This window comes from Eubalaena glacialis, chromosome 4 (assembly GCF_028564815.1).
Source record: "Eubalaena glacialis isolate mEubGla1 chromosome 4, mEubGla1.1.hap2.+ XY, whole genome shotgun sequence".
NCBI lineage: Eukaryota > Metazoa > Chordata > Mammalia > Artiodactyla > Balaenidae > Eubalaena > Eubalaena glacialis.
Genome location: NC_083719.1, coordinates 179,222,117 through 179,247,967, shown reverse-complemented (window position 1 = coordinate 179,247,967; position 25,851 = coordinate 179,222,117). Strand labels below are relative to the sequence as shown.

General features: G+C 54.5%; 1 protein-coding gene across 9 annotated transcripts in view; it reads left to right on the top strand.

Moving 5' to 3' along the window:
* Positions 1-25,851, top strand: part of SMARCA4 (SWI/SNF related, matrix associated, actin dependent regulator of chromatin, subfamily a, member 4) — an 87,125-nt gene that overhangs the window by 57,023 nt on the left and 4,251 nt on the right. For 5 of the 9 annotated variants that reach the window (XM_061190462.1, XM_061190465.1, XM_061190464.1 and 2 more), the window contains exons 24-31: positions 500-666; positions 3,378-3,541; positions 6,173-6,400; positions 6,652-6,750; positions 7,008-7,085; positions 7,866-8,084; positions 13,160-13,413; positions 25,596-25,704. In XM_061190462.1, coding sequence (XP_061046445.1) covers positions 500-666; positions 3,378-3,541; positions 6,173-6,400; positions 6,652-6,750; positions 7,008-7,085; positions 7,866-8,084; positions 13,160-13,413; positions 25,596-25,704 — 1,318 coding nt within the window. Of the gene's footprint in view, positions 1-499; positions 667-3,377; positions 3,542-6,172; positions 6,401-6,651; positions 6,751-7,007; positions 7,086-7,865; positions 8,085-12,597; positions 12,655-13,159; positions 13,414-25,595; positions 25,705-25,851 lie in introns of all 9 variants that reach the window. The other 4 variants (XM_061190469.1, XM_061190463.1, XM_061190467.1 and 1 more) reach the window with 4 other exon arrangements.

Here is a 25,851-nt window from a genome sequence, read left to right as displayed (position 1 = left end):
GTCGCACTGTCCCCCAGCCTCAGTTTCCACATCTGTAAACCAGGAGCGAATGACGGAAGTTGCAGTGGCCCTTAGCCCTCTGTGTGGTGCGGTGTGGGCACTCTCCCCTGTGAGCCTCTGCTCTTGGAAGGTTCTTAAACAGGAGGCCTGGCTTCCCGGGGCAGCCCCTGTCCACGCCCATTGTCCCAGTATCTTTACTAATAACTAGCACCTTCTCTCGCTCTTACAAGTATCCAAATTGGTCAGTAGTTACATGACCAAGTTTATTTTAGTTGGGTTGAAATGGCTTTGCTGAAACTTTGGTGGGGGGAGGGGGGCGGGGGCGGGCGCGGGGGTAGTCTGCCAAGGAAGCACTTGTGTGCCCCCGAGCCTGGTGGCCAGCCTGCCTAGGCCGGCTCAGGTAGCCTGGGCATGGGAGCACACGTCCTCCTTGGCCCGCCTGCAGGGCGCTGTGCTTCACGTGGTGTGTGTGTCCTTCCCCACCCCCTCCACTCCGCAGGCTGGACCTGTACCGAGCCTCGGGGAAATTCGAGCTGCTCGATAGAATTCTTCCCAAACTCCGGGCCACCAACCATAAAGTGCTGCTGTTCTGTCAGATGACCTCCCTCATGACGATCATGGAAGACTATTTTGCGTATCGCGGCTTTAAATACCTCAGGCTCGATGGTGAGTACGACCGGGAGAGAGACGTTTGTTAAAGGGCGGCCTCGTTATCCACTGCTGCCAAAGCTTCTCTAGGTCTAGCGGCAGGAGTGGGCATAGCGGCTCACTCAGTGACACAGGCTTGCAGGAATGGGAGGGAGGGCCCTGGGAGTATCATGGCTGGATCTCCTGAATGTGAGGCTTACCGTGTTTGCACCAGAACGCTGCGTCCAGTGGTTAAGGGTTGCTCTACGGTCCTGTTATGGTGGGAAGTGACAGAAACCCATATCCTGTGGGCATAAGGAAGGAAGCCTTGATAGACTCACATAACTGAACCTCAAGGGATGGCTTGCTTCAGGCACAGCTGGATCCAGGTGCCCAGATGGTGTTAAGAGGGGCTTTTCTGGAGCTCTTGGCTCTTTTGTCCTCCATTTTGGCTTCATTCTTAGCCATGCCCTCCGGGCTTTCCTTCCACCTGCTCAGTGTACCAAACAGAGAAGCAGCTTGTCTTTTCCCCCAGGGGTCTGGGGGTGAACTTTCATTAGGCTGCTGTGAGCAACATGCTCTTCTCTCCACTGCCTGGGTGGCTCTGGAGCTGGAATTGGGCCCGTTCATGCCGGAACCGTGAGCACTGAGAGAAGCAGGAAAGGGAGGGAGGAAGGGAGGGAGGAAAACCGATGCTGCAGGGGTGATAGCGGCGAGTTCCCTGGGAACAGCACTTGACTGTGACCACATGCACTCATAAGAAGCCCTGTTTCTGCCTTGTTCCCAGCACGCAGGAGCTCCGGGGAGGAGGGGGCTGAGTGAGGTGCTGACAGTGTGCAGGGCCCGTGCTCTGACACATGTCAACTGACCCGGAAGACCCTAGAGGGAGCCCCCCACCCTCCGTCAGATGGAGTGAATGGGGCTCTCGAGAAAAATGGACTTGGGGGCCTCCAGGGTAAACACAGTTAAGAAGTGTGGGATAAACCACACTTCTCAGAGCCTTTATCTAAGCTCGTTGCTATGTGCATCCATGGCCAGACACCCCAAACCTCTTTGCCCCCATTGTGTCTTTCACGGTACATCTTGTGGAACTGTGGTTTTTTTCAGACCGTGGACTCGTGGTTGCTGGGCGGATCTGTCTGTCGGTCTCTGCCCTCCCCACTCCCACCCAGAACCTTTGCTGCACCCCTATCTTGCCTCCCTTCGGCCTGTTCTTGGAATTCTGTCCAGGGCGACCTTTGCAAACACAGCTGTGGTCAGGTCCTCCCTCAAACCTCCCTCCTTCAGGTGCTTCCCACGGCTTGGAAGGCCTGCGTGGCCAGGCTCACCTCGCCCTCCCCCTGCGTGCTGACCTCCCCAGTGGCCTCTCCGTCCTTCAGGGGCTGAGCCTTCACGCGTGCTGCTCCTTGTCTGTGTCACCGCCCCGACCCCTAGAGGACAGGCCGAACGTGACGAGCGTGTTCCCACCCACCCCAGCGCCCATCCATTTGCCCCCCTCCCCCTTTTTTTTTTCCTCCATGATGAGAGTCCTGTATGTAGGATGAGGACTTTTGTTTGCTTGGCTGTGGCTGCATCTCTGGGCACCTCATGTGGTCACTGCCACGTGAGCAGAAACTCTGGGAAAGAAGGGCAAAGGGGGGGCACTTCCCTGGCAGTCCAGTGGTTAGGACTCCGCTCTTCCACTGCAGGGGCCCAGGGTAAATCCACGGTCGGGGAGCTGAGGTCCCGCGTGCCACACGGTGCAGCCAGAACGGCAAGGGTGGGGGCTCGGTGGCACGTGGAGTGGAACCTTCTGCTGTCAGAATGCCGAGAGTGAGGGTGCAGGCCGGGCATCTGGGAGCGGCCCCTCCACCTGGGCCTGCCTCAGCCCCTCCTTGGAACTGGGGCAGCCCAGGCGCCAGTGGGCATCAGGCCTCCATGCTGTTCATCGTGACGTGTAGGCGAGTGGCTGGAAGCAACACCAAAAATGACACCTGCTTTCCCAGAGGCACCTCTGCCCCTCAGGCTGGCAGTAGCCTGAGAAGCTTAGATGCCCCTCTGAGGATCACGATGCTGAGGATCATGTCCTGGGCCGTCACATTAGAGTCCCTGTGGCTCCATGAAGAGGGGAGCCGTCCTGCCCAGAGGGAAACAAGTCTCCATTGTAAGCCCCCCGTGTGCTTGCCTGTAGATGATTCCCTTTGTGAATGGAGAAAACCCATCACAGTAGGATGGAGGCAGGCGCCAGCCCTCTGGCCAGTTGTTCATTACCATAGCAGCCCCGTCTGCCCACCTGGAGACCCCGCGTGGGTTTGGGGGCCCGGTGTTAACAGTGTTGCTGCAGTGTCTCCCGCCACCCCCTGGACCCCTGGGCAGGGCAGGTGGTGACGACTCACAGGGCAGCCCCATTGCCTGGGTGTCTGCTGGGTGCCGGGCACGGTGCTCCAGCACCCGCCCACTTAGTTCCCACAGCAGCCCCGATTTACACGGAGGAGACACAGGGGGCCCGCTGGGGCTCGTTTTCTTCTCCTGGGGTGGGAGGACTGGCAGTCAGTAGTGTCACCGTAAATCTGAGTTGTTCGCCAGTCACCACTCACGGCCACGTGTTGAGCGAGTGTGGCCATGGCTTGGGTGGCCCGAGTTGGACGGCTGTGGACGCTATACCTGCTCCCTGACGTAGGTGTTCCTCTGTCTCCTCAGCACCACCGCCCGCCCCTGCCTCCCCCCGCCACGGTCACCTTGCTAACCCTGCTCTCCCCGCCCCCCGGCAGGAACCACGAAAGCGGAGGACCGGGGCATGCTGCTGAAGACCTTCAACGAGCCCGGCTCCGAGTACTTCATCTTCCTGCTCAGCACCCGGGCTGGGGGGCTGGGTCTGAACCTCCAGTCAGCCGACACTGTGATCATATTCGACAGTGACTGGAACCCCCACCAGGTAACAGCTCTCAGGCCCCCTAGGGGGAGGGGCTCGAAGCCTCGGGGAGACCATGCCCACTAGCATGAGTGCCGCTGGCCTCTTGACATTCTCCTGGAGTCCCGGAGGCCCCTGGAGAGAAGCCCAGAGAGCAGTTACTTTCTTCTGTTTCTCAAAACAAAACTCGTTTTTTGCTCTGATTATGAAAAAATTCATGTTCTGTTGTTATTTAAAAAAAAAAAAATCCTGGGAATTCTCTGGTGGTCTGGTGGTTAGGACTCTGCGCTCTCACTGCAGAGGGCCTGGGTTCAATCCCTGGTTGGGGAACTAAGATCCCACAAGCCATGTGGCACAGCCAAAAAAAAAACAAAAAAAATTCTGGTGTCACGTAAATGTGCAAAGAAAGTGGAAAATGCCCCAGTCCTATCAGCTGGCAGTAATGGTCACTGTTTTAGCCATGCAGGTCCTTCCTGGCCATGTTCTGGCCCAGCTCTCATGCTGGCGCCTCTTAAAACCACACTGGGGCATACTTTGTGTGCTCTGTGCACTGCTGCCCTTGTTTCTTATCCACACACCCTGCACAGGGCTCCATGCCTGTAGATAACAGGGATGTGGTATTTTATAGACGCAGTAGTTTTTTGTTTGTTTGTTTTTATAAATTTATTTATTTTTTTTTGGCTGCATTGGGTCTTTGTTGCTGCGCCAGGCTTTCTCTAGTTGCGGCGAGCGGGGGCTACTCTTCCTTGCAGTGCGCGGGCTTCTCATTGCGGTGGCTTCTCTTTGTTGCAGAGCATGGGCTCTAGGCGTGCGGGCTTCAGTAGTTGTGGCGCGCGGGCTCAGTAGTTGTGGCTCGTGGGCTCAGTAGTTGTGGCTCGTGGGCTCTAGAGCGCAGGCTCAGTAGTTGCAGCGCACGGGCTTAGTTGCTCTGCGGCATGTGGGGTCTTCCCGGACCAGGGATCGAACCCGTGTCCCCTGCACTGGCAGGCGGATTCTTAACCACTGTGCCACCAGGGAAGCCCCGGTACAGTAGTTTTAAAGTAAGTGTTTGCCTCTTACGTCTTACTATGAAAGTAGTAATTTTTTCAAATGCAAATACCGATAAGTGAAAATAACAAATTAAAGAGTCCATTTTTCCCCTTCCCCACCAACCCCGCTCTTCTCTGAGCCAGCATCTACCCATGTACACACATATGTTCTGGCTTTGACATGAACACGGCATGTTCCAGCACGTGTCTCTTCCCACCAGCAGCTGGTGTGTTCATGTCTCCATGCAAGCACACGGGGACTCTCCCCAGCAGCCAGCTGTCCTGGTGTATGGTGGCCCCAGGATTTTTGACTCAAACCCCAGTTGGCAGATGTCCGGGTTTTCTGTTCCCCTCGGGGAGCTCTCTTGTCCCTCTCTTGGAGCACCGGCCAGGCCAAGCCTGAGAGGCGGGATTGCTCGGTCCACAGGCCTGTCCCTTCACGTTCTGGTTGGTTCTGCCACAGTGGCCTCCAGCAGGCTGCCCCAGCTTTCACTCCTGTTGACGGTGCCAGCGAGCCTTTCTCCACAGCCCAGCAGAGCTGGTTATCAGTGTGTAAACCACGGGCACCTGACAGACGAGTGCCTGGGGTGGTTGCTGCGCCAGCCTCGGGTGTGGCTCCCGCCCGGACCTCGGTGACTGGCCTGTGTCCTGAGAGGTGGTCCGAGTGTGCTTCTCCCACCCACAGGCTGTCGGGGGGAGAGACCCCCGTGGAGCCCTGTCCTCCTCCACACCCGGGGGGCATCAGAGGTCATGAAGCACACTGCAGAGCCAGGAATCACGCCGGCTGAGCTGCGGGGCAGGGGTGGGGGTCCGAACCGTGGACACAAGGCACGCCTGTTCCCACCAGGTGTGGCCTCTGCCGCCCCCATGAGGTGCAGATCTGGAGGTCAGCCCCACACGGCTGCAGGCCCCAGACACAGGATCTCGTAGCCCCTCCTGGGTCTACGCTGGGCGTGATGATACAGCGTTGGCGCCATGCCTACCACTTTATGGGCGCTTGCTCCACACCAGGCACTGGCCTGAGCACCCGATGCCCGTTGGCTCCTCTCACACACGATAGCCACGAGAGGGGCTGGTGTCAGCAGAGTGTGTCCTGAGGCTCCGAGAGGTGGGGCCTGGGCCCGGCTTGCATGGCAAGGAAGTAGCAGGGCCTCCAATCAAACCAGGCATCAACGTGGGGCTGCCCAGCTTTGGCGTCATTCTGTAAACAGTGCCCTCGCCGTGATACAGCCACGCCAAGCCAGGCCCTGCCTGGGGCAGCCAAGGGGGCCTGTGCAGCTGTGAGAGGAGCTGCTGGGGTATGACCCACTGGGGTGGCCCTCTACAACTGCGCTTTCTTCCTGAGTATCCATCAGATCCCAGTGAAGGTAGAAAGTGACGCTTCTGCAGGAATTTGGGGTGAAGTCATCCCGGCACGGACTCCAGGTCTTGTTCCAGAGCTTCTGGCTGTGGCGGGCAGAACAGCCAGGCAGGTGCCCGAGAACTGGAAGGCCCCTGCCTTTCCCAGCGGCATCCAGTGATCTACTGTCCCTTAACGATTTAAAGAGCTTGTTTGAAAAAAAAATAAAATAAAATAAAAAAATAAATAAAGAGCTTGTTTGGGGCTGACCGGCGTCTCTCTCCCCAGGACCTGCAAGCGCAGGACCGTGCCCACCGCATCGGGCAACAGAACGAGGTCCGCGTGCTCCGCCTCTGCACGGTCAACAGCGTGGAAGAGAAGATCCTGGCCGCGGCCAAGTACAAGCTCAACGTCGACCAGAAGGTGATCCAGGCCGGCATGTTCGACCAGAAGTCCTCCAGCCACGAGAGGCGCGCTTTCCTCCAGGCCATCCTGGAGCACGAGGAGCAGGACGAGGTGAGGGCAGCGCCAGCCCCGACCCCCTCCCCGGCGTGAGTGGTGGACGCATGAGCGGCTTTCATTTTTGTTTTTTTACCTTTTTTGCACTCTTATTTTTTTTGCATCCCTTTGGAGTAAAGGGAGTGTGGGCTGAAAGGAAAGAGGATGAGTACTTGCTTTTTCTTTGAAGTGGTTTTTTTTTTCTAAACTGCTGGTGAAAGATGCCGGATTGACAGCCCTGGAGACTGAAGTCCTCTATTTATCCACAGAGCAGACACTGCAGCACGGGCAGCGGCAGTGCCAGCTTCGCCCACACTGCCCCTCCGCCAGCGGGCGTCAACCCCGACTTGGAGGAGCCACCTCTAAAGGTGAGAGGGGTAGTTCAGTCTCCATGCCCATTCAATCCTCGGCTTCTCGGCTGAGACGGCCAGCAAGGGCCCTGATCCCACGGAGCGTGCGTGTGCGTGTGCGTGTGCGTCTCTCGCTGCCGTGTGGGTCCCCATCCACCGCAGCCGGACTGGGCCCGCCAGCTCATTTCCCGTGGACCGCCGCCGCTCGCCTCCGAGCCCGGCCGCCTCCCACCCCGGCCTCCCCGCACTCCAACTAAACGTGTGACATCTTGTAGGAAGAAGACGAGGTGCCTGACGACGAGACGGTGAACCAGATGATTGCCCGGCACGAGGAAGAGTTCGACCTGTTCATGGTGAGCACCGCGGGCACTCGGGCCCTGCGCACCCTCAGGGGCTTGGTTTCCCACCTGTGTGAACCGCGTGCAGTGGGGCTCACACGCCCCCCCCCCCGCCCCCCGCCCCCTTCCCTGCTGACACCGAACGGAGCAAAAGGTCTCAGTGACGGTGGCATCCTCGGCGGGTACCCGGCCCTCGGGGTGGCCCCTCCATGGCTCATAACTGACCCATCTTTGTTCTGTGGCCTCCTAAGTGTGTCGTAGGGATGGCGGGACACACGTACACACCCAGCCCTGCTCCAGTTTATGGTCCTCCGTCCGGCCAATGCCTGTTGTCCTTGAGGCTCCCTTTCAGAGGGAGTCACACTGTCCAAGACTGAGGGGCTGGCAAGGGCCTCGGTCTCAGATGCCCTGTTGCCCCTTGTGGGCACGGAATCGGGGGGAATTGGGGGCGCCCTCGGCCCCAGCAGGCCTGTGCCTTCCGCTGTGCCTGTTTCGCCTCAGTGGGGCAGGGGAGCCGCTGCCCCGTTTCAGCCCCCGTTCCAGCCCCCGTTCTGCCACCTTCCTGTCCTTTGTCTCTGCCCCCGAAGCAGAGCCCCAGCCAAGGTCTGACACGGCAGCCCGGCCAGCTCGGCCACCGCACGACCAAGCTGCTGTTTAACTACCGCTGCAGCGATGGTCCCGAGGCAGGGAAGCAGCCCCCGGTCAGGGTGCCCCCGCGTGTGCCCACTGGCCATCTCCTCTGTCCCCTCTGTGCTGACGCCTGTCCCTCTGTCCCTGCCGCCCTGCACCCCACAGCGCATGGACCTGGACCGCAGGCGCGAGGAGGCCCGCAACCCCAAGCGGAAGCCACGCCTGATGGAGGAGGATGAGCTCCCCTCGTGGATCATCAAGGACGACGCAGAGGTGGAGCGGCTGACCTGCGAGGAGGAGGAGGAGAAGATGTTCGGCCGCGGCTCCCGCCACCGCAAGGAGGTGGACTACAGCGACTCGCTGACGGAGAAGCAGTGGCTCAAGGTACATGCCGGAGAGGGCCGCGGGCGGGGCTCGGGCAGCGCAGGGCTCGGCCGCCAGGATCGAGGCCTTGGTCCGAATCCTGGGCAGTGCCCTTCGGCCGTTCTTGGTCGGTTTTCACTCACGACAGCGACCCTTCACACGTGGGGTCAGGTTCACTCAGTTCCTCCTGATGGAACTCGGGAAGGCACCCCTGTGCGGTTCCCGTCCCGAGCTGCTCAAAACCCACTTCTGGGTGGAGTTGGCCCTTCCAGCGTCAGGTTTAAGCAAAATATTGCCAGTCTTTGCATGGGGCTGACCGGAGGACCCAGGGATATATTGGGGATCGTCAAGTCACCCTGCGAGATGGTTGAGAGTGGTGACGGGGTCAGGCAGCCCCGCCTTTGCGTGCGTCACCCCTGGGAGCTGTGGGGGGGGAAGAGGGAGGAGGCCTCCGCCCGAGGCTCCCGGCACCAGCTGCTCATGGAGGTGACGTGAGCACCCGTTTTCAGCAGGTGGCTCCCGGCCCTCGCAGCTGCCTACAGCTGAGTCAGGGCTGCGGGCAGCTGCTGGTCCTCCTGATTCAGCCGCCCAACCCCACCCGAGCGAGGGCGCTCTGCATTTGCACAGGGGCCTGGCACTGGGGTTACAGTGACAAATCAGACCCCATTCCTGCTCCAGGGGTTCTGAGTGTAGAGGTGATGATTAAGAGTCCAACCCTCGAGTTGTCCCTGAGACAGCACTTCCTGAAAGGCAGGTGGCGGCTTTCGGTTACGCCCTGCTGAGTGCCACACCCCGGAATGAGCAGCTGTCTCCCCAGGCCTCTTATCACACACCCTGGGGTTCCCCTTAATTAACTGCAGCCCCAGTGCTTTTTCAGCCATGTGGCCAGGTGGCCCTGGTCCCCTCCTGGGAGCTCAGAACACCCCAGACTTGCGAGCTCGCCCACTGAGCTGTGCACCAGAGGGAGCTGTTGAAACATGCCAGGAACCACGGAACCTCGGGTGGGGCAGGTGGGGTGTCTCATTCCCTGCCATCAGCCCAGGGCTCCAGGGCCCAGAAGAGAACCTCGGATGAAGGAACGTCAGCCCAACCACAGTCCCAAACGGCTCGCGTGGGGCCTTTGCCAGCCCGGCATTACTGAGACAATGGGTGCCCTTTAAAAAAATAGCTGCCCACGTGCTAATAATAATAATTGGTGAGCATTTCTTTCTCCCTCCTACCTTTCTTTGAGGAATAACTTACATACCACAGAATTTACCTGTTTAAGATGTACAGTTCAGTGGTTTTTAGTATATTCACAGAGTTGTGAAACTGTCACCACAAATGAAGCTCAGTACATTCTCACCCAAAAGAAACTGTTTTCTCTTCAGCTATCTTCCCATCCCTTTATTCCCCCTAGCCTTTGACATCCGCTAAACAACTTCTCTGTCTCAATAATTTTGCCTAATCAGGAAATTTTCTATAAATGAAATCATACATTATGTGATCCTTTGATGTCTGAGTTTCTTCACTTAGCAAAATATTTTCAAGATTCATCCAGGTTCTAGCATATATCAGGACTTCATTCGTTTTATGGCTGGATAATGTTCCATTATAAGAATATACAACATTTGTTTATCTAGTCATTAGTTGACGGACCGTGGGGTTGTTTCCACTTTTTAGCTATTGTGCATAATGCAGTGGTGAACATTTGTGTACAAGTTTTATGAGGACATGTGTTTTGATTTCTATGGGGTGTGTATCTAGGAGTGGATCAAATGGTAATTCTGTTTAACCTTTTGAGGAACGAAAACTGTTTTCCAAAGTGGCTGCACTATTTTACATTCCCACCAGCAGCACAGGAGGGTTCCAGCTTCTCCAGGTCCTCGCTGATACTTTTTGTCTGCCTTTTGATTCTAGCCATCCTAGTGGGTGTGCAGTGGTATCTTATTGTGGTTTTGAATTGCTTCCGGTGGGGTGGGGTGGGGTGGGGTGGTGGTGCTAATGGTGTTGGGCACCTTTTCATGTGCTTTTTGGCCATTTGTAGATCTTCTTTAAAGTCTTTTATCAGATATATGATTTGCAAATATTTTCTCCTATTCTGTGGGGTGGTTTTTGTCTTTGTTTTTCACTTTCTTTTTACATATTTTTTAAAATTATTTTAGTTATTCATTGTTTTTTGGCTGCATCGGGTCTTCGTTGCTGCGCTCAGGCTTTCTCTAGTTGCGGTGAGCGGGGGCCACTCTTTGTTGCGGTGTGTGGGCTTCTCATTGCAGTGGATTCTCTTGTTGCGAAGCATGGGCTCTAGGCGTGCGGGCTTCAGTAGTTGTGGCATGCGGGCTCAGTAGTCGTGGCTCGCGGGCTTTAGAGCTCAGGCTCAGTAGTTGTGGCGCACGGGCTTAGTTGCTCCGTGGCATGTGGGATCTTCCCGGACCAGGGCTCGAACCTGTGTCCCCTGCATCGGCAGGTGGATTCTTAACCACTGAGCCACCAGGGAAGCCCCTGTTTTTCACTTTCTTGATGCTGTCCTTTGAAACACAGAATTTTAAAATTTTGATGAAGTCAAATGTATTTGTTCTTCTCTTTTCACCTGTGCCTTGGTAGCATGCCTGAGAATCCATTGCCAGTTGATGGTCACAAAGATTTACCCCTGTATTTCCTTTCAGGTCACAAAGATTTACCCCTGTGTTTCCTTTCAAGAGTTTTAGAGTCTCAGCTCTTACATGTAGGTCCGTGATCCTTCTTTTTTTTTCCTTTTTTTTTTTAAATTTATTTATTTATTTTTGGCTGCGTTGGGTCTTTGTTACTGCACGTGGGCTTTCTCTAGTTGCGGCAAGCGGGGGCTACTCTTCATCGCGGTGCGCGGGCTTCTCATTGCGGTGGCTTCTCTGTTGCAGAGCATGGGCTCTAGGCACGTGGGCTTCGGTAGTTGTGGCACACAGGCTCAGTAGTTGTGGCTCCTGTGCTCTAGAGCTCAGGCTCAGTAGTTGTGGCACGCGGGCTTAGTTGCTCCGTGGCATGTGGGATCTTCCCGGACCAGGGCTCGAACCCATGTCCCCTGCATTGGCAGGAGGATCTTAACCACTGCGCCACCAGGGAAGTCTACCGTTGATCGTTTTTGAGTTAATTTTTGTGTATGGCGTGAGGTCAGGGTCCAACTTCATTCTTTTGCATGTGGCTATCTGGTTGTCCCAGCACCATTGTTGAAAAGACTATTCTTTCCCATTTGAGCACATGCCATTTTTTTAATATATCATACTCAATAAAATTTACATTAATAAAAAAGATATTTACCCAAATCAGACACTCCTCTGTCTTAGTGGTGGACATGTAATTCGCACCGCTTTTCTGGCAGCCACTCTGATGCCATATGTTCCCAAACCCTGTAGAATGTGCCTGGCTCTTGCCCTTCTGGGCTGACCTGCATGTCTAGGGCACAGGACCAGAGACCCCAGTATTAGATTCCTGGGGCTGCTATAACAATTACCACAAACTTGGTGGCTTAACACAACAGGAATTTATTCTCTCACAGTTCTGGAGGCTAGGAGTCTGAAATCTAGGTGTCAGCAGGACCATGTTCCCTCTGAAGGCTTCTTCCTTGCCTCTTCCAGCTTTTGGTGGCCCCAGCATTCCTTGGCTTGTGGCCACATCACTCCAGTCTCTGCCTCCGCCTTCACATGGATGTCTGCAGTATCTCTCTTACAGCCTTTTCTGACTCCTTGGATTTGGGCCCACGCTAATATAGTATGATCTCATCTCTGTTCTTAACTTATTACATCTGCAAAGACCCTATTACCCCATAAGATGACATCCTGAGGTTCCAGGTAGATATGAATTAGAGGGGACACCATTTGACCCACTGCGTGCCCTCCCCCGTGCCAACCTCCTTTCAGTCCTTCCTGTCTGCTCTATGCCCTCCATGCTGTTCCTTTGGCCTGGATGCCTCCTTCCACCGCCCTGACCCTTCAGATCTGCTTAAGTGCCCACCTCTGGGAAGCTCTCCCCAACCCTGACCAGGACACATCTGCTCCACCATCCTCAGAGCACCTCTCACCCTCCTTCTTGGCACTCGGCACACTTGTCACCATGTTTGTGGGCTGTGTATTACTGTCTCCCCTCCATGAGGGGCTGTGTTCAGTGCCTGGCCCCGTACCTGCACTCAGATGCAGCCGGTAACTGAGATGAATAACCAGTGCATCCGTTTGGGTCCAAGCCCCAGTCCCGTTTCTGATTCCAAGCCCCCCTAGAAAGCTGGCTTCCCATCACTTTGTGTTCAAGGCTAAAACATGCAAGTTAGTTATTATCGTTGAGAATTAATACATTGGAACTATTTTAAAGTTAACATTCACATTCATGTTCTTCAACTCAGCGGTTTCACTTCCAGGAATCTATCTAAAAGAAAGACAAATGTCAGTTATGGCGGCACTTAGAATAGCCCACCCACCCATCCCCGCAAAATTGGAAAGAACCTAAATGCCCAACTACAGAGGAAGTTAAGTTAAGGCCCATTGTATAAGGAAATACTATTAAATAAGCATTAAAAATTATGTTGCAGAAAAACGAGAGGAAGTATATCCAGGACATAGTAAGCAAAAAGATGAGTCGTGATGTGGTATGTGGCTCGATCCCAGCGCTGCCTCGCTTGTGCACATGTGCGTGGGAAGGTGGGACATCCTGCAGGTGGAGGGTGGGGACGGCTGCACAGCAGGAGCGTTCCCAGTGCCACTGAACTGCACCCTTGACAGTGTTTGAAGCGGCTGACTTTATGTTATGTGTATCTTACCACAGTTTTTTAAAAACATGGAACGTGGTCTAGAGCAGAAGTGTTGACGGGGTCACCTCTGGGTGGAGGGTTTACAGGAGCCCACTCTTCAGGCTTCGCACAGTGAGGCTGTGACACTTAAATGTGTAACATACGCCATTTATCTGCGAAGAACGGGCTTGGGTGGGCCGGCATCGGGAAGACAGAGCTGGCCCTCACGGCCCCTGTGCCCTCGGAGCCCGTCCGGAGCCCCAGCATGTGTCCCGCCCCAGCCAGGCCCCCGGGTTTGCTCCGCGGCCTCTGCTTGTCGACCTCGGTGCTGGCTGTCCTATTTTTACCACTATTGACCCTGAAGGCCATCGAGGAGGGCACGCTGGAGGAGATCGAAGAGGAGGTCCGGCAGAAGAAATCGTCGCGGAAGCGCAAGCGGGACAGCGATGCCGGCCCCTCCACCCCGACCACCAGCACCCGCAGCCGCGACAAGGACGATGAGAGCAAGAAGCAGAAGAAGCGTGGCCGGCCGCCTGCCGAGAAGCTCTCCCCCAACCCGCCCAACCTCACCAAGAAGATGAAGAAGATCGTGGACGCTGTGATCAAGTACAAGGACAGGTAAGCGGGGGGCGGGGGCCTCTGGGAGGAGCCGGCGAGCCCGCTGCCCGGGCAGTCGCTCCACAAACTCCGGTCGAGTCTCTGTCTCGGAGCCTCTGTCCTCGTGGGACGTGACACTAACGTCCTGGAAGAGGGAAGACAGGCAGCGTCAGCCGTGGTGAGAGGGCAGGGGAGGTGACGTTCAAGAGGAGCCCTGAGGAGGGCAGGTCTGGGGACAAGTGGTCCAGGAGGTGGCCGGCGGGTTCGAGGCCAGTGGCAGGGTGAGTGTGGGAGAAGGGGGTCTGTGCTGTGATGGAGGCCGATCATGTGACTGGTGGGCTGTGGTGAGGAGGCGCCTGTGGCTGGAGCAGAGAGCCAGTGGCTTTCCTTCTGTAGACAGTCCCCCGCCCCGCCCCACCCCGGCTGTGGTCTCCCTGGGCCATCACAGGTCAGCCGCTTGTGGAGAAGACATAGACCAGGCTCCCCCCTAGGCACAGGGGCCCCTGCCCTCACAGACACGCCAACCACAAGACAATGCATGCTTTCCGCTTTGTAGATCCGTTTGTGGATCATGAGTACTGCTTAAGTAAGAAGAAGAAAATAATGGCTCTCCCGCGGCCCTCCTAGGAGACTTGTGCCCGTCGTGCCAGCGCAGGGTGGGTTGCGTGGAGCTGCACAGGGCAGCCAGGGGCATCCTTCCGCCGCCCCCAGTGTCTTGTTCCACTTTCTGCTACATGCAGGTCGATGAGGCTGTCCCCGTAACGGGAGGGTTTTACAACTTGAATTCATAGTAATGCTTTGCAGTCAGTCACAAGCAAAGTAGGGGAGAATTTTAATCTGTCTGAGGGAATAGTGTCAAGGCATGAGCCCATGGTGTATCATTTGGAAAAACTGTTACCAAGCCTGTGATTTCAGGGGGTGGTGATGGTTATAGTACCCCAAGAAAGGATACAAATTGCTCTTTAAAAAGAATCCTTTATTATTGGAAGAGAAACAAATGATGAAGTGGAAAAGAGGCATATTTAAGTTCAACTGCTAGGCCTAAAAATATTACGTTTTGTGTCATTGTTTTTTGGGGTTTTTTTAAGTGTATATTGGGGTTTTTAAAAATTAATTAATTTTATTTTTGGCTGCACTGGGTCTTCATTGATGCACGCGGGCTTCAGTAGTTGTGGCTCGCGGGCTCTAGAGCACAGGCTCAGTAGCTGTGGCGCATGGGCTTAGTCGCTCCGCGGCATGTGGGATCTTCCACTACCAGCGCTCAAACCCGTGTCCCCTGCATTGGCAGGCGGATTCTTAAGCATTGCACCACCGGGGAAGTTCCTTGTGTCAGTATTGAGAACAAAATATTGAACTCATTTGCCAACTTCACCTTTGAGGCAAATTCCACAAAGAAAAAAGTAGACCAACAATTATTTATAATATGGAATGTGCAAAAATCCAACGAAAATAATAGACCCTGATGTTTTCTTCCTAATAGTATTCTTGCAAGGGAACCTTAACATTGTCAAAATGAAGAAGACCCTTGAAGGTCAGTGGGGAAGGATGGACTTTTCAAAAAGTCATGCTGATCACTGGGATATCCATACGGAGAAGATGAGTATTGACCCCTCCTCACGCCGTACACATATATTAATTTGAAATGGATTACAGACATAAACGTGATGTAAATCAACTATATTTCAATAAATCTTTTTTAAAAAACCCATAAATGTGAAAGGTACAACATGGGAAAAAATCTTCATGTCCTTGAAGGAGGCATAGACTTCTTCAGTAGGACAGAAACGCCACTAGCCATAAAAGACTCACAAGTTAGACTTCACTAAAATTAAGAACATTTGTTCATCAAAGGACACCCTCATGAAGACGGTGAAAATTGCCACAGACTAGGAAAAGAAAATTCAATTTTAAAATGGGCAAAAGGCATGAACAGACACCTCCCAGAAGAAGATACCCCAGTGACCAATCAACGTGTGAAAAGGTGCTCGGGATCACCACATCGACGTCATAACGAGAAGGCAATGCACAATAAAATGAGAGTGAGGTGCCTCCTCACACACACACCAGAAGGGCTAAAATTCCTTTTAGTTCCACCACCAAGGACGTGGAGGAGTAGGACCTCACACCCTGCTCGTGGGCGCATGTGGTTCTGGGCAGTGGCTTCTGCAGCTCGACACACAGATAAAGCTTCTGACCCAGCCACTCCAGTCCTAGTCCTGAGTGCATGCATCCACCAGAAGACGTGTACAGGTGCATCCATAGCAGCTTTGATCGCGACTCCCCTAAAGGAAACAGCCCAGTGTCCACCCACAGGAGAACACGTCCACAGCGGCCTCATCGAAGAACAGAATTCTAACGGCCAGGAGAACAGACAAACTACCACTCCCTGGAAGAATCTTACAGACACTTTGTTGAGTGAGAGAAGCCAGACACAGAAAAGTACCTGTTGTACGCTTCCAGTTACAGGAAGTTAAGCTGATCGACGGTGATGAGCATGGGTCAGTGGTTACCTCAAGTCGGAATTGACAGGGACGGGACACCAGGGAGCCTTCTGGGACGTTGGGATCTTGGTCTGCACATGAAAACCTTCACCAGCGTGTACACCTAGATAAGATGTGCGCACTTTCCTGTAGTAGGTTACACCTCGGTTTAAAAATAGTAGACACTTGAAATCGGCATCCTGCACTCGATAAGGCCTTGGATATTTTCAAACTAAAAAAAAATATGTCAAGTGTCAGTCCACTTTCTTAGTCATCCTATGACTTAGAGAAAAGGCACTGTGCTTAGCTGAAGGTCACGTGACAGAAGAGAAGCTGGCTCCCCTGGCTGCTGCAAACAGCCATTCTCTCAAGCCCATGCAAGGTTGGGTGATAAATCGGGCAATAAATTAAAACTAGCTCTTAGGGTTCAGGGACATCTTGTCAAGACTGGCCTGTGGCAGGACACCAAGATCCTGGTAGGGATTCTGAGATCCAGCCTGGTGAGAACCCTGACACTGCAGTCACAGAGCTGAGCTCCCAGGTCTGTCAGACCCACGTGGTGGTGCCTCCGTGGAGGGCTTGAAGCATGGCTTATGTTTAAACCTCATGTCCTCCTGGAACGATGGCCCCACTGGACGGGGAGTTCTCTGTTAGACTGGGAAGAAACTGCAAAGGAGTTACAAGTGGGACGGAGAATATGACCATTCCAGGAAGCCTCCCACGCGCTGGCTTTGAGAAACGTTTGGTTCTCAATTGGAGCAGGTCCTTCCACTCGCTGGTTTGCTGGTGGCCACACAGGAAGAGATCAAGCAAGGCACATAAACTCAGGAAGATAGTCACATCATCCTGGTTGAAACGTTACTTCATGGCAAATGCTTTCAGGGATGATGTTTGGGTACAAACTTGACCTACTTAATGCACATTTTTGATGTTCTTATCAAAACATAAGAATTTGAAACCATGGGGAAAACTACAATATGGTTCATGCAGCTGTAGGGTTAGGCACGGTCTATAGACCACCCTGTCTTCTGACAACAACTGCAGAGTTCAGGGTCCCCAAGACCACCCTCAGGTGCGATAATTTCCCTAGAAGGACTCTCAGAACTCTCTGAAAGCTGGTGTACTCACGGTTACGGTTTATTACAGCGAAAGGACACAGATTAAAACCAGCCGAGGGGAGAGGCTCAGGGAGCAGCGTCCTCCCCGTGGAATCGCCGGCCACAGTGACTTTCCTGGCAACATTACGAGAAGATGCGCACAGAGCATTGCCAGCCTGGGAAGCCTTGGTGTCTAGGGTTTTTATTGGAACTTGGTCAGTATACCCGGCCGACTTCCCACGTGGCTGCCCCGTCTCCAGTCCCTCTGTGGTTGAACCGATGCCGCTTGACCCGACGCCCCTGCCTGGAATCACACTTAGACTGTGCCAAAGGCCCCCAGCTAAACAAAGGCACCCCACCAGGCAGGACATTCAAGGGCAGAGACATGGCCTCCCAGGAGCCAAGGGCAAAGGCCAGACCTTTCTTTGGGCCAGGTTAAATTCTTTATGACACAGCTGTCACGTACCTGGAAGGTTCTGAGGGACTGGCCACCACGCCACACCAAGGAGAACAGGAGTGGAACAAAACCAGAGGTAGCCTGACGTGCACTTTCTTGTCTCAGACTTCCGATTGCTCCTTTCCAGAAGAGAAAATGAAACTGTGGATTTAAAAATCCCATTTGCTTGCTAGAACCCTATGATTAGCTGAACTCTGTACTTGAGTTAAATGTGGATCCTGAGGAGAGAACTTACTGTTAACAGCTTGGTTCTTCCTGGACACCAAAGAATGATTACAGGACATCGCCAGCGTTTGGATTCAGAGTGGGGAGCCTGCCTTGCTGAGCAGGGGCCGTGGCGCTGCTGTTCCTGCCCCCAGTGACCGTGGTGGGAGTGGGTTGCACCTCGAAGCAGTGACTCCAGAGAGAAGCGGCTCGGCCATGCCTCTGCTGCTGAGTCTGAGCAGGGCCGCCCCGCCCCCAATTTGCACCACTCCAAATGTTGCTACTGAGTGTTGATTTCAAGATCCCTACCCCCCCCCACCCCCCGCCCCAGTTGTGTTAAAATACCAGTGCCGTCGTGTTTGATAGAACCTTTGCATGTACATCCTGATCTGCACGCAGGTAATGTCCTGATTTGGAAGCTTTTGCGTCTTTCACGTGTGTTCAGATTCAGGGCTGCCAGGCCCACCCCTCCCGAGGCCCCAGTGCACCCTGTGAGCGGCCCTCCCTGGAGTTGTGAGGTCTCCAGCCTTCGCAGCTGCGACCCTCTGCTGGGTGGCGGTGAAAATACGCGTCCTCCCGTGCGGTCACGGTGGGAAAACGCTGGAAGAGTCTGCAGTTTTACGCAACTGAGGGCTGGCACAGGCAACCTTGGGGTCCAGCATGGCCGCCGGGAGGAGTGCCACATAAGCAGAGCCTGAGGAAAAGCAGGGGCCCGCCGGGGAAGAGGAGGGAAGGAGCATCACAGGCCAGGGGACTGTGCAGGCAGGGGCCCGGAGGCCAATCCCGCACACAGGGCCTCGCAGGGCGCCTTCTCCTTGGTGGTCGGAAATCCCAAAACTGCACGGAGGAACCCTCGGGTTAACAGCCAGAAGTGAAACCAGAATTAAGGAATTAAGCTGGAAGTAGGGATTTTCACTTTAAAATATCTAAGCGCACCAATAAGTTAGGCTGCAGGGTCAGGTTGGGATTTGTCGCAGAGCTGCGTGTGCTGCCGGTGGGTGTCTTCTCCCCTGGTCCTTCGGAGGGAGTCAGCAGCTGGTGGCCGAGGCATTTAGGCACCGTCTCCAAGTGCCAGTCAGCAGGTGTGTGCTCCAGGGCGCATCCCGTGGCGCCTTTAGGATGGCTTCAGAGAAGTGCATCTGCTGGAAGGCGCCACCTCAGGGGGCAGGCTCCAGAGGACCCCACAGAGCCCCTTCTGTGCCCCGCTGGCTGATGTGTAGAGCTTGACCGTTAACTGCTACAGGGCAGAGTTGTCACTGCTGTAAAGACTGTGCGTTGGACAGTGGAGGCGCATCGGCACCAAGCTTCCTGAGTTTGATCATCGAGCTGGGGTCATGGAAGAGAACATCTTTGTTTTTAAGAGATACTCATAAGTTATTTCCAGATGGTTCAGAAAGTTGGTGATGTGTACAGGCCGCCCAGGCTAAGCCTCCCAGGGCTGAGCCCCACTGGGTGGGCCCTCTGGGTCCGCTTCTCCTGTCCTCTTAGCAGGAGGCAGCAGCCCTGTAAGGACCATAGGGTTTGAGTGTCACAGAGATCTGGGATCAACACCAGATCCATTGTGGGTGACGAAGGGCCCCACAACATCCACGGTGGCAGCTTCACCCAGGCCTGGTGGCCACTGCCCAAACCCTATCAGCACTTGCCCTCTGCCCTTGCAGGAGCCCTGCATCACCTGAATCAAAAAGCAGATGGCTCTTCAGTTGAATGGTTGTGCTTTGATTTGCAAGAAAATCTGGGGCAGTGTAACGGGCTCCAGGGCAGGTTGTCAGGCAGAAACATTCTCTAGGAGAGGACACCCCAGTTGGCTCCAGGCCCTTCAGAACAGGCCTCTGGGGAGAAGGGAGAGGGTGGAGGGTGGGCGGGTCTGGGAGCCCTTTCCTGAGGGGGCAGGGAGGCCTCAGGCTTCCCCTGCCTCGGCCTTTGGAAGGGTGCACTGGCCCTTCATCGGGAGCCCAAGCTTGGAATGGGCACTGCAGGGCAAGAGGCGGCCCTCCGCCTGTGGGGTCAGCGCTGTCTGCTCAGCCCCGAGTCCAGAGCCTGGCGTGAGAGGCGCCGAGGTGAGATGTCTTGAGAACAGTGCTGATCCCATCATTAATCCCCGGGCCCGCCTGAGCGTGGGCACAGGCCGGGCTACTAGCCGAGTGGGGCTCAGAACCACGAGAGGATTAGCCCAGGTGGCCTTGCTGAGCCGTGCTGAGGTTCTGAGCCTGCCACAGAATTTGCGGGAAGAAGCCCCACCTGCCCAGTTAGTCAGGCCGATTCCATCCCCCCCGCTTCACTCCCTGCTGGTAATCGCCATGGTAGAGACAGAGCACGCCAAAACAACAACAACAAAAAACAGGGTTCTGGTTTTAAGGGTCTTAAAACTAGAATTACATAAAAGCTTAAAATAGGAGAGGTACAGATAGATACCTGGACTCCGGAAACAAGTAGATATGGGTGAGCAGGTGGCAGCCTGCCCCTCCCGTCCCTCTGCCCCCCTCGGAGTCCCCTGTGAGACCCTGTGAAGTGCTCGGTGCATTTCAGCAGGCATGTGCTGCGTCTGTACTCAGGAAGCAGTAGAGGAGCATGCGTGAAAATATCAGTAGAATAGGATAAACAGGTAAGGCAGGAGGTGTAAAATGGAAAATTCCGAACAACCGGGGGAAAAAAAACGAGGAGGGGGAAAGGATGAATAAAAAGGTCCAAAGTCAAGGTCAAATAAATGAGAAATTACCAAAACACAGGTAAAATTTAAAGTGAAGCCAGGAGACAGCTAGATAAAAGAATTGAAAGGCAGATTGAGAAGTGTCAAACTTCTGAGGTGAAACTCAGAAACTAAATTAAAAATGTAATTTAACTAAGATTAAAAGTTAGGAGGAGGGAAGAGAGAGTGTCTGCGGGGGCCTCTGGGGAGGTGTGGAAGTGGGTCTGTGGGTCCCGGATGGTGGCAGCACGGTTTCCCCACCCGCCGACCCCCAGACACACCGCAGCCCCTTGGTCCCGGCAGTCCAGGGATCCCCGGCACCCGTAGCTCCCAGGGTGGCCATCCTGCAGACCCTGCCACTTGAGAAGGAGCTTGAGGCCTCTCTGCCTTGGCGCCGCTCGGTACTCAGAGCTGCGGATGGTAACGTGGGGGCTCCAAACAGGAAGCACGCTCCTCAAGACCGAGGTCACTCAGCCCTGCAGAGAGTGGCCTTGGGCCTCCCTGCACTCACATGACCAGCTCCGCCCACCCCTGGCCACAGATCCTGGGCTTGCTGTGCCTCTCACTTTCATCTTCTCCCTGGTCCTGAGAAGTGTTCCTTGCAGTGCCATGAACGGTGCTCGTCACCCGCAGCTAACACCCCTGAGCAGCTGCCACGGCAGAGCACAGCACTGGCCCTCGCGGCGTTCAGGTCGGCTTGGGGAAGCTGGAACGTACACTTGGAGTAGATGCCGCCCCCGAGAGCCAGGCTGGATTATGATCTGGCTTCTGCTGCTTGCCGTGTGACCCTCTTCTCCAGAATGAGGGTTTCAAACTAAGTGGTTTCAAATTCAGCTTAGCGGGGGTGGGCGGGGGTGGTCAGGTTTTCTTTAAAATGAGATTTGGATTTCATCGTTGAACTGTATTAAGAAACATGAGCCCCCAGGTGTGTCATTGGCTCCTGTAAAATAATCAGTTCATTAGAAATTTTGGCTCACGAGATTCTTAATCAGCTTTGTGACCTACAGCCAGTCCAGCCCTCAGCACGTGGACCCTGCAGTGAAGCTTCCCCACCCTCCCTCTTTGTTGGAAGAGCGTGCTAAGAGTGCAGGGCAGGCAGCCTGCAGACCTTCCTTGTTGGCAGGTGCCTTGGTGAATATCATTTCCTTTCACCCCTGCGTGAGTCAGGAGTTTTTCTGTACCACACAGCCATAAATCTGACACTGACATTGATCTTTTAAGGGTTGATGCCTGGCAGGTGGAGGCTCTTAGTAAGTATTTGTAAGTGGATCTGCCCCAGACTTCTCACTTTTCTAATTCTCAAGATATCCTTGACTTTGTAATGGGTCAAAAAATTGAACCTGGAAAGTAATTTTGTACTAATACCTCTTTAATGTGTTTCACTGTATCATTTTCAAATTTCATGTATGGCGTACATACACGTATCTGAGATTCTGTTTCAGATAAATGTTCTGCTGCTAAGTCAGTTTTTAAAATCCTGAGCTTCTCATATCCAGGACCCTTGCTGGCTCAGTTCACTGACTAAGAGTCAAAAGAGAAAATAGGCCCAAGGTGAGAAGATGTTATCAAGAGGTGTCATGGGAAGAGGGTCTGAACTGCACTCTAGGAAGGAGAGTGGGGCTTGAGGGACTGGGGAGGAGGCAACTAGGATCTGTCTTGAGTACCATCTTTAGTTGATTGCTTCTGCCTGCCTGAGGCTATCAGAGCTCAAGAGATAGTGCTCTGATCCATTTGCAATGTCTGCCCTGGTCAAAGGGTGAGGAATGGAAGGCATCAAGCAGTATGTTATCATCCCCAATACAGACATTCTTTCTGTTATTTTCAGGATTCATACCAGGGGTCAACAAACCAAATTTGCAAACTAGCAAAAATATAGATAGGGCCCACCACTTGTATGTGTATAGTCTGTGAATTAAGAATTTTTTTTTTTAGACGAGTTTCAGAGAATCAGAAGAAGAATACTATTTCATGATGTGAAATTATATGAAAATCAGATATTGTTTCTTATAAATGAGGAACACAGCCAAACTCCGTTGGCCTACATGTTCTCTGTGGCCACTTTGGTGCAACGACGGCAGAGTTGAGTAGTTGTAACAGAGGTGGTATGGCCGACAAAGCCTATAACGTTTATACTGGCTGTTCATAGACGAAGTTTGCTGACCCTTGATTTAGAAAAGTATATGGGGGGAATTCCCTGGTGGTCCAGTGATTAGGGCTCCACGCTCTCACTGCCGAGGGCCTGGGTTCGATCCCTGGTTGGGAAACTAAGATCCCGCAAACCGCGCGGTGCGGCCCCCCCCCCCAAAAAGGGACAACAAAAAGATACTAGAACAGTATATGGGAAAGGATGGGAGAGACCCCTGACTTAGCCTAGGGGACCTGTGCTCAGGTCCTGCCTGCCACCAATTTTCTGTGTCTGGGCCAGCTCTCATAACCTCTCTGGTTTCTCCATCTGTTCGAATGGGATATCGACGGATGACCTCTTAGATTCTGAGAGTCCGTGTTTCTGTCCTGTTCAGGGGTTTGGGTCCGTTTTTTTGTTTGGTTTGTTTGTTTTGCTTTTTGTCTCTTCTGATTCTTTGTTTCTCCTTCACATGTTATCATTTTGTTTCAAGGACACATCAGAGGATGTGTCCATTTAGACTTTGGGGCTCTATGGTATCAGGAGCTCAGGTCTAAGCCCCGCAAGCAGAACAGGGGTTCCTTTGGCTTGGAGGCCATGGAGGAGTTAGTGAAGTCTAGCTTTCAGGACCCAGAGCCACCTGCCACCTCTCCCCTTACCCCTGTGGTGAAACACAGCTCTGGGCACCGTCCTCAAGGCCTCACACACCAAGAAAAAAGATCTTTGCTTCCCCAGCTCCTGGTAGAAAGGCCCAGGGAAGGGCTCTTATTGGCTGGCTGTGTCCCAGGCTCTTGCCTGGACCAGTCACTGAGACCAGACGGCTGAGGAGCTGTGCTTGGTCGCGCCGTAGTCTTGGGGGGAGAGGTGGGGGCTCAGTGACGGGCAGCCCCACCAGAACCCTGAGTTGGTGTGGGGGAGGGCACATTCCCATAGGGAGGAGACCATCTGGGCAGGTTAAATAATAAGGGTCCCAACCAGGGCTCTTCGGGCTCCAAGGAGAAGGGCTTGGAACACTAGATAAGGCCTCCCCCACCGCGTGGTCACAAACCTCATTCAGTTAGAAATGACCTCTGGGCTAGATGTGGGAGGAATTGGAGCTCCAGGAAAGGCCCTGGTCACTCTGAGCCCCTTTGTGTCTCATGTCCCGATGTGATGGGGACAGGGCAGTGAACGAGGTAGAAGAAAATCCCTGCTGTGGGAACTGACATCTAGAGGCTGGAAAATAACGTCACTGTCATATGTAACAGCAGCCACCATTGCTGGTGTTGCCAAAAGCCAGGTGACAGGCCAGGCTGGAGGCATTAGGGCCATGATGGGTGCTTCATTGTATCCGAATTGGGGTCACAGGGCCGATCCTGACAGCCTCAGGATTCTCTCAGGCTCCTTCACTCGCGTGCCCACCGCTGCCAGGCGGCCGGACACAGAGCAGAGCCAGAGATGGAGTTCCAACAATTCTGCCTGGCAGAAAATTCTTCAGAGCAAGCCTCACAAGGCAGGAGGCATGTCTCACCGACAGTGGTGAGCGGGGAGGCCAGGCCTGGGGGCTCACCCTGTGGGATCCCGTAACCTCAAGTTCAAGAGGAGGTCAAGCTCGGCCAGGTGCTGGAGGTCAGGGAGGCTCACAGGAGCAAGCACTGAAGGTTTGTGCCTTTATGTGTCATCTCAGTCATCCGTGTTATTATGAGGTGTCGGGAAGATGACATTTATGTGGAGGTGAGGGTGGGAGCCGGTGTTCCCTGGGGGAGCAGCCACTTCGGTGATTCTGAGGTGACTGAGCAGGTGGAGGGGGACGCTGGCATCAGAGGTCGCGGGCAGCCCGTCCTGGAGGGCCAAGCAGCCCCGAGGAGGGGGGCGCCAGTGAGCGAGCCTGGAAGGCCGCGCCAGCCCCTGGTGGGAGGTGAGGGCTCTCCAGGGGACTTCTAAGGATTAAAAATGACTTCTTAGCACTTTGGCAACGAAAATCTTACGGCAGTGGCTTTTCAAGAGGTCTTCACCGTCAGAGAGGGCGGTTTTAAAAGTCCCCCGTGACCCTGGCGCCCTGCCCTCCCTCACACACGACCAGTTCCAGGCCCTCTGCCCTCAGCACGTTGCACCAGAGAACAGTTCTCGGGCCAGGTGGGCCTTTTATTCCTCAAGGACGCGATTCCCCCAGAGGTTTAGTGAGAGGGTTTTGCTCTGAAATTTCCCTCTGTATGATGGCGCTAGAGTCCCGCTTCCTGAGCTCCCTGAAGGGCCACGCACACCCCGAGGCCAGGCCACCTGTGTGGATGCCACGGGTGAGCACGGAGCACGTGGCCCTGGCACCACGTGCAAGCCTGTTAGTGGGCTGCAACATTAATTTAGCGGGTCTAAAACTGGCGTTGCCAGGTGACAGCATCGCCACGCTGGAGGCTGAAGGGAGGCTGCGGGTGGATGTCTCTCTGTTCTCCCCCTCCTCGTCCAGGCACTGGAAGGATGTTGCCTCGGAGCTCCTGGCCCGAGCGTAGCCGGGCGCAGGCGTGGCACAGCCTGGCGGCCCAGTGCTCGGGTTCCTCATCTCATGGCCGCTCACGGCACGTCTTTCCTCTGCTCCCTTGTGCAAAGCAAGCGCTTTCTCATTGGAAAAGACTAGAAAACAGCTTTTGTCGTCCATTAGCATCTTGCCGGGGGACATCTTCCCTTGGGTTCTGGCCAGTTTCTCTGAAGTTCACCGCTCGTAAGTGCCGCCTGTGAGAGGTGCACAGTATGCTTGGGAAACTGGCCTCTGAAGATGCTGGCACTTGATGCTCCAAACATGAGCGAACTGATTTTTGCGTCGTAAATAAATAATCAGGATTCTTCTCCCTCTTTCAAGTGCCAAGGCTTTTGCTGCATGTGGCACGTGATGCTGTTTCCTCCAGGGCTGGGGTGGGGGGGCGGTGGGAGGAAGTTGGGTGAGTTCGGAGCCTCGATTCAAATGCATCAGGGGCCTCTCTGCATGGCTGCCCCTCAGGAATGTTCCAGAACTCACAAGACAGCACAGGTACGGGAAATAATTCCCGAGTCAGCTTTGAATTTCTCACCGGCTCTGTCCTCAAGCAATGGGGGAGTGGCCTGGTGGGGGGCGCCGGGCAGGGGACGAGGGCTCCCCAGCAGGCAGGGCCTGTGAGTGACGCCGCCGTGTCCCTCCTTACAGTAGTAGTGGACGTCAGCTCAGCGAGGTGTTCATCCAGCTGCCGTCCCGCAAGGAGCTGCCCGAGTACTACGAGCTCATCCGCAAGCCTGTGGACTTCAAGAAGATAAAGGTAACCCCGTGTCGAGTGTGCGGGGAGGGCGGGGGTTCTCCCCGCAGGGACATGCCACGTCGGCGTTTGGGGGATTCCGAGCCTGGGCCTCGGGCCCCCCCAGGCAGGGAGCCAGGCGTTGGCCGTTGGGGTCCTGAGGATGTGACG